The sequence below is a fragment of the Setaria italica genome, chromosome III (genome assembly GCF_000263155.2).
Source record: "Setaria italica strain Yugu1 chromosome III, Setaria_italica_v2.0, whole genome shotgun sequence".
NCBI lineage: Eukaryota > Viridiplantae > Streptophyta > Magnoliopsida > Poales > Poaceae > Setaria > Setaria italica.
The window spans coordinates 961,579-971,595 of NC_028452.1; the positions used below are offsets into that span (position 1 = coordinate 961,579).

At 53.2% G+C, this 10,017-nt stretch overlaps 1 protein-coding gene across 1 annotated transcript; it reads left to right on the plus strand.

Annotated features, from left to right (window-relative positions):
- The first annotated feature begins 930 nt into the window (after nt 1–930).
- On the plus strand, nt 931–3,101 carry LOC101774823 (probable acyl-activating enzyme 5, peroxisomal). The gene is made up of 2 exons (XM_004960031.3): nt 931–1,237; nt 1,372–3,101. The coding sequence occupies exons 1-2, from the start codon at nt 1,040–1,042 to the stop codon at nt 2,845–2,847; spliced, it is 1,674 nt and encodes a 557-aa protein (XP_004960088.1). The 5' UTR covers nt 931–1,039; the 3' UTR covers nt 2,848–3,101.
- Nucleotides 3,102–10,017: the final 6,916 nt, after the last annotated feature.

Consider the following 10,017-nt stretch of genomic DNA (forward strand, 5'->3'; position numbering starts at 1 on the left):
CTTTAAAGAGTTAAAGAATCTTAAATTTGATCATACTGACATTTATGACATCAAATAATTATCATTAGTTTCCTCATTAAATATATCTATTCGGTGATATAAACATTTGTGATACTTTTTATAATTTTGATCAAACATACAATGATTTCACTCTCCAAAAATTAGAATGACTTGTAAATTTAGAATGGAGGGAGTAATAACCAGCGCGGCAGAAAAGATTTTACAGCGGCCGAGACCGTGACTGTGCGAGCAGTTTCTTCCCAAGTTTACGTGCAACACGGAACTCCGAAAGCGACACGCAGGCATGGAGGATATGGTTGCTCCGTGACTGGTCTTCGTCCAAATACGTGGAGCTGATGATCTCGTGGATACACGAGGCCAGGTCAATGCTCATCAAGAGCAAGAGGCTGGCCATTGGCCCATGAGCTCTCCTCATCCGTAGCAATCTGTCCCGTAAGCACAACGCAAACATGGGTTTCAAAAAAGCACAACGCAAACACGGTGAAAAAACCGTGCTTTTCCCCCTTTTTCTGGATGGGTGGATGGGCAGCGTTCCGTAGCTAAGGGACAGAGCTCCAGCTCAGAACGTGCAAGAAATCGGATCGATTCGATCTGGTAAAGTCTCGGGTCAGCAGCTGCTGTTATCCTGCAGCGACTTTGGTTGCCTATGCTGCTCCCACTGAACCGGGATTAGAAAATTCAGAGACGAGACAGAAGATGGCATCGCATTTTTTAGTCCCCATCTTTGGATTAGCATCTAGACTTACTGATGACCTCTGCTCTCTGGAATCCTAGATTACTCTTTCTTTCTTTCCCCTGCACTTGATCGCGACCCTAGATTTTCCCCATCGTGTAGCCGGGTTTGCAGGGCAGGTCGCCTCTCGCCAAACACCTGGCTGGCTGGCTTCATATAAGGCCACTGGCTCTGTTTGTCTCCGTGTCTCACTTGCTCACTCTCCAGTCTCCTCAACCACCCCCCGCGTGCTGGGTCGGTCCACGCAAGCCAGGCCTCCACCGGCGCCGGCGACCCCGCGGCGGCATGGACAGGCTCGGCGCTAACCCGGCCAACTCGTGCCCGCTCACGCCGCTGGGCTTCCTGGAGCGCTCGGCGACCGTGTTCGGCGACTGCCCCTCCGTCGTATACCACGACACCGTCTTCACCTGGTCACAGACGCACCGGCGATGCCTCCGCCTCGCCTCCGCGCTCGTCTCCCTCGGCATCTCCCGCGGCGACATCGTAAGCCACCCGTCCTCTCTCGCTCAGTTCCGCAGATTGCTCTCGCCTGTGCGCGTGTTCGCCTCGCGAGCGCGCGGGAGCCAAGCCTTATTTGGTAACCGCATACTGATGTGGCGATTGGATTCGATCTCTAGGTGTCCGTGCTGTTGCCCAACGTGCCTGCCATGTACGAGATGCACTTCGGCGTGCCCATGAGCGGCGCCGTGCTCAACACCATCAACACGCGCCTCGACGCGCGCACGGTCGCCGTCCTGCTCCACCACTCGGGTTCCAAGCTCGTCTTCGCCGACCCGGCCTCGCTCCCGCTCATCCGAGACGCGATGAAGCAGCTCCCGCCCGGGCACCCGGCGCCGCGCGTCATCCCCGTCGAGGACCCCCACGAGAAGGAGTTCCCGGCCGCCCCGCCCGGGACCTTGACGTACGAGAGGCTCCTCGAGAAGGGCGATCCGGAGTTCGCGTGGGTGCGACCGGCCAGCGAGTGGGACCCGATGATACTGAACTACACCTCCGGCACGACGTCGGCGCCCAAGGGCGTGGTGCACTGCCACCGCGGCATCTTCCTGGTCACCATGGACTCGCTCGTGGCGTGGGCGGTGCCGCCGCAGCCGACGTACCTGTGGACGCTGCCCATGTTCCACGCCAACGGCTGGAGCTTCCCGTGGGGGGTGGCCGTGGTGGGCGGCACCAACGTGTGCCTCCGCCGCGTCGACGCCACCGAGGTGTACGCCACCATCGCGCGCCGCGGGGTCAACCACCTCTGCGGCGCGCCCGTAGTGCTCAACATGCTGGCCAACGCCCCCGACGGTGTGCGGCAGCCGCTCCAGGGAAAGGTGCGCATCCTCACCGCCGGCGCGCCGCCGCCGGCGGCCGTGCTGAACCGCACGGAGTCCATCGGCTTCGAGGTCAGCCACGGTTACGGGCTGACCGAGACCGCGGGGCTCGTCATGAGCTGCGCGTGGAAGGGCGAGTGGAACAAGCTCCCGGCGTCGGAGCGGGCTCGGCTCAAGGCGAGGCAGGGCGTGCGCACGCCGGGCATGGCCGAGGTGGACATCATCGACGGCGAGACCGGGCGCAGCGTGCCCCGGGACGGGTCGACGATGGGCGAGATCGTGCTCCGCGGCGGGTGCCTCATGCTCGGCTACCTGGACGACGACAAGGCGACCAGGGCGGCGATACGGGACGACGGGTGGTTCTACACGGGGGACGTGGGCGTGATGCACCCGGACGGGTACATGGAGATCCGGGACCGGTCCAAGGACGTGATCATCAGCGGCGGGGAGAACATCAGCAGCGTGGAGGTGGAGTCGGTGCTGTACAACCACCCGGCGGTGAACGAGGCGGCGGTGGTGGCGCGGCCGGACGAGTTCTGGGGAGAGACGCCGTGCGCGTTCCTGAGCCTCAAGGAGGGATCGCCGGGCGCGGTGACCGCCAGCGACGTCATGGCGTGGTGCCGGGAGCGCATGCCGCGCTACATGGTGCCCAAGACGGTGGTGTTCCGGGCCGAGCTGCCCAAGACATCCACGGGAAAGATCCAGAAGTACGTGCTCCGGAACCTTGCCAAGGAGATGGGGCCGACGCGCAAGGGCGCCAGTAGCAGCAGCAAGATGTAGTGCGTGGTGCTGTCGTCTTGCTTGGCAATTTGGCATGGACATGTGCTCTGCAGCATGGGCTCGACATGCATCTTCTTGGGATCAGCAAAAGGCCTCCAATCTCTCTCTCTCGCCGATGGATGATTGCAAAGGGTTGACGATTGTGATATAACAGATTTGTCTCCTTTTTTCTTGTGGTGACTCACAAGTGAATAACTATGATTGATACGGCCGATGTGAAGTTATCCAAGTCCAAAGAATGATCACGACAAACAGATCTATTATCTTCTTTTTATAGATGAATCAAAATCAAATTCTATCAATCTGAAGAGGGGCAATGTCGCCCGCAACCACTTAAAATATCAAATTCTATCACCTGAAGGTATATGCCGATCAATGTTGTGGACGGACCATTCTGATCGGGCCCCGCATCGCCCCCCCTCCCCCCGCCACCGAACCCTAGCCGTCACCGGAGGAACCCGCCGGAAGTTCGAGCGGCTCCCTAGGATGGCACCGGGGTCTCTCGCCAAGATGGCTGGCTGTGTGCACCAGATCTGGGCGGGAGCGGCGCACGGCGACAGCCCTGCGGCGACCTGACGTGGCTGCGCGCGGGTGGTGGTGCCCCGGTTGCCGGTCCAGCACCCACAGGGACCGCGGCGGGCCTCAGGGACCCCGGATCGGGCCGTCGGCAGCGCTGGCGGGGCAGCCGCGTCCCCATCTCAGCAGCTGTGTCTTGCGGCGGCGGTGGATATTGGCAGCTCGTCCACGGTCGGGTGCGGCGGCGGCGGCGGCCTCCCCCCTCCTCTCTTCCTCTCCTTTTCCCTTCCTCCTCTATTTCTCCACTCCCAAGCCTTGCAGTGGTGCTCCGCAGGTGACGACGGTGCCGCGGAGGGCGGCGGCAGCCTGATCCGCTATGTGGCTGCTTGCTGCTGGCCGGTGGAGGCTGGATCCGCCCCATGCTTCTCGATGGCGACATGCGGCATGCCGGCGACGGGCGGATCCCTGCTGTGGGGGCTGTTGCTCATCGGTGGCAGCCGGATTCCTGCTGTGGATGATGGCTTATGGATCCAGGCGATGGTCATTGCAGCCGTGGAGGTTAATGGCGTTTGGGATGGTCGGGATGCACCGCGAAAGCTTTGTTGAGCTGCTGGTCAGTTCGCCGGCGGCGACGCCCTTGGGCGCTGCTCACCCCTGGAGGCGTCGGTTTGGCGCACCCTTCCTCTCTCAGACACCGGTCTCCTAGGTGAAAATCTTGCTCCGGTTTCCGGGGGTGGTGGTGTTGGCGTTCCCACGTCTTGACCTCCTTGGGGGGGGGGACTTTTTTGTTTTTTGGCCCTTTTTGCGAAAAAATTTCACAAATAGGCCCCTGGCGAAACCAATTCCGAAAATGGACCCTCGGCTTGGCGCCAGGCTGGCTGGCGCCAAGGTATAACGTCTTGGCGCCAGCCATCCTGGCGCCAAGGTCCCCACGCCCCGCCTCCGACGTGGCGGGCGCCGGCTGACGTGGCGCGGAGGCTCGGCGCCAAGATCCGTGGCGCCGAGGCTCGGCGCCACCCATCCTGGCGCCGAGCCTTCTACCATAAATACCGCCCCTTCTTCCTGCCCGAGAGTTCATCCTCATTGTTCTCCACTCTCTCGGGTAAAAACTCTCCCTACTTCGTCCTAGACTACGAATCGACATTGTAGCTTAGGAAAGTTTCATTTCATCCGTGGATCCTGAAGAGCAAGGTATCCTCTCTCCGTCGTACCTTTTTTCACATCGATTCGTTATATATTTCTTGCATTTTTGAACTTAGGGTTTTCATGCAAATGTAGGATGCCGAGGCGTGGAAAAGCTAAGAAACTAAGGTAATCTCAACGCCCGTAGTTATGTTATATACTCATTGTTGTGTATCAAATGAAAAAACCTTAAATGTAGGTTTATTCCTAAGTGCGTTTGATTCATAGAACCAAATAAACAAAATTGTAGTTATGGCGCTAAGAAGACCGGAAATGCGTTCGATCCATTGCCTCTGCCTAGTGGTGTTCCAGTGCCGATGTGCTTTTGCGGCGATCCTTGCAAGGTAGCCAAGTCCGAAGAACATGCCACGTATAGGCAGAGGTATTGGATGTGTTCCAACTTTGCGTTTGAACCTACACTTCGTCAGCGCCGCATTAACATGTTGGTAAGGAAATGTTGTTTTCTTATAATTATTGTCCATAATTTTTTTGTTTTATAACAGTTGCTTTTGTTGTAGACCCCTCCACCGCTATGTGATTTTGAGCAGTGGATCGACACTGAGATCGATCCTGAAGATAAGGAGTTTTTGGAGTATATGATGCGCTGGGATGCAGAGAGGAAGGAGGTGTACGAGAAGAGGCTCGTAGAGGAGGCTGCGGAAAAGGAGCACAAGGAAGAGGAGGAAAGGAGGCGGGTTGCTGCAAATAGGGAGGAGAGAGAGAAGAAGCTTGAACGGGCACGCCGAGCGAAAGCAGCGGTTGAGGAGAATCCCGATGCCTTAAGGAAGGGAAAGTGGCCTCGTTGCACTCAGTAGCCATATTTAGATTCTAGTTATATGGTTTATTTATGAACAATATTTTCTACTGTGAGACTTTTATTATGTTGTCCTGTAATAATGCACTTTAAGTAAGGACACGCAATTTGTAGACGATATATGTTAAATTTGCGATGTAATTCATTTCGAAGTCGTAGTCTACTGAAATATCCGTAGAAAATCGAGGTCGTAGTCTACTGAAATATCCGTAGCAAATTAAAATGGTAATTGTTAGCGAAATTTCGGCAGAATTTCCCCTAATTGTTGATGCAATCCATACAAAATTACGAGATGCATAGTGAATATAAATACAAGCATAGAAACACAAGCATACGACACATTCATAATAGAATCCACAATAGTTCAGATGATACAAAATTCATATGATACAAAGTTCGCAATCAGAATCGTCACTGCCTCCTAGTCTTACCCTTACCCTTGTGACCAAGGGCGTCGGTGCCTGGAGTGTAAGGAGAACGTGGACGACGTAGTCTAGTGCCCCCTACAGCCTGTGTAGGCTGAGTCAAGGGAGCCTCCTGGAGCTGAGACGGGCCAATCTCCTCGGCCCTCTGCTCATCGTCGCCGTCGTCGTCGTCGTCATCGTCGTCGTCGTCTTCATCTGATGCAATTGATTTCGATCCTGAGGGGCCTTGGCTGGACGTACCGACGCCTCCTTCGCGCAGAGATGGAACGTGCACGTCTCGCGTCGTGGCAGTCCTGCAACCACAACGAGCAGCCGCACGGCGAAGCCGATTTGACAATCGCTGCAGTAGTAAAAACAAGTTACACAAATGAAGAATGTAACGTATTAATGAAGTATTAAAAAGAATAATTTGAGACTTACCTCAAGGAAGCTCCGCGTCTCGGGGTCCCTAACTCGTGGACGAAATTGCTCTATATCTCTAACTGAGCTTTGTAGGGTACGCCCCTGCAACAAATGACTAAGTCACTAAAGCAACAAATGACTAAGTCACTAAATGACTAAATGATTAAGTTAGATCACTAGGTCCTTATCTAACTAACTAAATCTCTACGCGGGCCAGTCGGAGACCTTCCGCTTCTTCTTTCGATCCACGCTGCACGTCACGTTACACGTTACTGTTAGCCAAAATTTAGTTAATAGTATCGAAATATATGAAAAAGAAAGAAACTTACTTGTGTAACTCTATACTAGTCGAGGTCGCCTGTGGTGGCCAAATCTGCCTCATCCCAAATTGGCGTGCTACTCGATGTGGCAGGTGGTACTCGACAGCATAGAAGCAAATAAGAGGGCACACCATCCTGTAAATATCATTGTCCTGAACACACACGAAGCTAAGGGGAAAAGGAAGTGGATCGTCTCCGTCGTAAGGCTGCCAATTTACCTGCAAAATTTTAATCAAAAACGTTAGTTGTTATACTAAAAGATTACGAAGCATGTTTAAAAAAACTTCACTTACACTATGAGCAGTGAGCGCGTCTATCTCGTTGATGTAATCCAGGTACGCGCGGTCCAACCTGGTATGGCTAACCTTAACCTGATTCCAAATATATGCCCATGTCGGCTGTCGTCTCGGCGGCTCACCTGGGAACCACGGTCGACGCGGCATAATCTCTGGCCGACCAACAGGAAGACGGGACCACATCCATAATTGCAACAGGTACACACACCCACCAACTGACGGGGAGCCCGAAGACCGACGGCACGCCTCGCACAGCTGCCGATATAGAAAGCACAACACAGCTGATCCCCAGCTGTAAATACCAGCCTGGTGCCAGTCAGTGAGGCAGTGGATCCACATCCAAGACGCAGTGTCACCTGTAGCGTCTGGGAAAAGAACGCAGGCAAAGAGGTGTAGTATCCACGCCCTGCAGTAGTGCCCAACTGTCTCAGCATCCGCGTCCTGGGGGTAGTGGCCGAAGTGTTCCCGCAGCCATGAGATTAGCACTCCAGATGTGCGTGTCCCCTGCTCGTCAACCTCTCGCCCCAAGAAGGCTGCGACTCGTGCTCTCCAACCACCGGTGACGCACGGCCCGGTGACTGGCTGGCCCCGAATCGACAGACCAAGCATCTTCTGACAGTCCTGTAGGGTCACTGTCATCTCTCCGAACGGGAGGTGAAAGCTGTGAGTCTCTGGTCGCCACCTACATTTCGCCGGATTATTATTTGATAACATGTAAACACATAACAAAATGAATATGACTAGTGGTAACAGTACCTGTCGACCAACGCAGTTATAGCCGCTGAATTGAACCTGGGCATCCCACGACGAACCTGATACGAGATGACATCGAGGCCAGCCATCTGTAGCAAAGGAGTGTAGCGGTCGTCGTACTCCAGCGCCAAAAACCCATCATGGGCTCTAGAACGAAGGAGCGGAAGGACCTGCATTCAAATAAACCAAGTCAGAGATTACATAGGACAAAAGACGTTGACGCTCGCAAACCTTTAATCATGAATTGTAAATTATTACCTGCCCTCCCGCTATAAGACGACCTCGGTGGGTCTGGTCGTACGCCTGATCTAGAAGGTGGAAGTGCGCCATCCTACGAAAAGGCAAAAAGATATAAGATTAGTAAACAATAAATCATTAAGTTAGAGAAGTAGAATCAGAACCTGTATGAATAAAACACATATCAAGTAACGAAATAAGGTATTAGTCGCACCTCACTAATTTGCCAACGGCAAGTGCGTGAATTATGACCCAATCTACCACACTTGCCGCACTCGTTCTGTTCTGGATCAGCAAGAAATGGTGTTGCTCTACCACGCCTCGTTCTTCCGGATACCTGGTCCATAGTCATGTTATGCCTCGTCCGCTTCCTTGTTCCACGTTTGTTCCAACGATATGCAGGATCCGCAACATATTTTGGCCCATCATACGGAGGCCACTCTCTAGGATCCCGGAAAGGCACGAAGCGGGGGCTCCATGTCCGCACAAGGGTGTCTACGCTGAACTCATGTGGTATCATGCTCTCGATATCAAAATTGCGATGCCTAGCTGCTGCCACCAAATGAGAACATACGAAGTGGTACTGCCTTGGCCTGCCACAAGTGCACTTGAAATCTCGGAGAACTACCACATGTATCCTCGACTCTCGGATCTCACCGTCGGACGTTGTACCGCCCCTATGCTCCACCTGATAAGTTCCTGAGCCAAGATCAAAACATTGCACCTCATGTGTGGAAGCCCTTTCATTTGCAATGATGAGATGTCTCTTTGGTTTTTCAGCCCATCTCTCCCCAGCAACCTGCAACGCTTCTGCTTTTGCGTGTCTTTCATTGAACCACGCAACAAGCCTGTAGAAGGTGAATTCAACTATTGCGTTCACAGGCATACCACGTATCCCCAATAACAACTTATTGAATGACTCGGCCATGTTACTGCACTGAAACTCGTACCTCCAACCACCGGCGTCGTGAGCTCTAGTCCACTTATCCACATCTCTCATCAAACCAGCAAGCCAATGTCGACCTTCTGCATTTGTTGCGGTCCTTACCTGCTCCAATTTGCGCTGAAAGTAATAGTCCTCAAGCTGCCGTGCTGCAACTTGAAACAGATCAAAATTATCCTTCACACCATCCTTCCGAAGAAGGTTCTCCGCAAGGTGCCGAGTGCACCAACGATGATGCAAAGGTGCATAACCCTCTATCTGTTCTTGCACAGCATTAAGTATGCCCTGATGCCTATCGGATATAACGCCAACCTCCCTACCAGGACCAACCACATGTATCCGGACTAGTCTTAAGAACCACCCCCAACTGTCATTGTTCTCCCTCTCAACCAATGCAAATGCCAAAGGAACCAACATATTGTTCGCGTCACAAGATATGGCTATAAGAAGTGTGCCTCTATATTTGCCAATCAAAAACGTACCATCAATAGAGAAAACAGGACGACAGTGCCTAAAGGCTTCCACAGACTGAGGGAAGCACCAGAAAGCACGCCCGAATATCTGCCTCCCGTCCTCCTTCCAAGCATTTGGCTTTGGAATGTACTCATAATGCATGCCTGGATTCACCGCTTTAATAGCATTAAAAAGAACTGGCAGCTGCTCGTACCCAGACTCCCAATCTCCATAAATCATCCTCCACGCACGCTGCTTAGCCCTCCAAGCTTTACCATAAGTTATCACATATCCTCCATAAATCTCCTCAACAGTTCTTATAATTGTTCTCACTTTCATGTTGGGTTGTTCCTTCAATATTCCCATCAATCGCTTCGCAATGAGGGTAGATGTTAGCTGCGGATGTCTCACTGTAAGCTCATGGTCAGCACAATTGTGTGGACCGACTACTTTTGTGATCTTCCACTTCCCGGTGATATTTTGCTTTCTTGCACAAACCCTCCACGGACACCGTTCCTTGTCACACAGAACTGTGTAACGGCGCTCCGCATATGAATGCAACACTTTATATGGTCTCTTCCGTATCACCGCAAAGGCTTGCAACCATCTCTTCAATGCGGGAAGGTCCTTAAATACCCTACCCTCCTCAATAACCATACTAGGACCAGCTTCAGGAGCTTCTAGGAGCTCATCATCACGTCCTTCTGCAAACGCCTGATCGGAAAGAGTCAGGTCGCTAAACTCATGAACTATCGGATCACGACGTCCGGGGAATATACGCCTGAACATCTCAATATCACTCTCTGTCATCTCCCCAACAGGACGATCA

Excerpts from the sequence above, each read along its gene's own strand:
- LOC101774823 (XM_004960031.3), top strand. The coding sequence starts at position 1,040 with ATGGACAGGCTCGGCGCTAACCCGGCCAACTCGTGCCCGCTCACGCCG. Across the intron at positions 1,238-1,371 it reads GCATCTCCCGCGGCGACATC|GTGTCCGTGCTGTTGCCCAA; the intron begins GTAAGCCACCCG and ends TTCGATCTCTAG.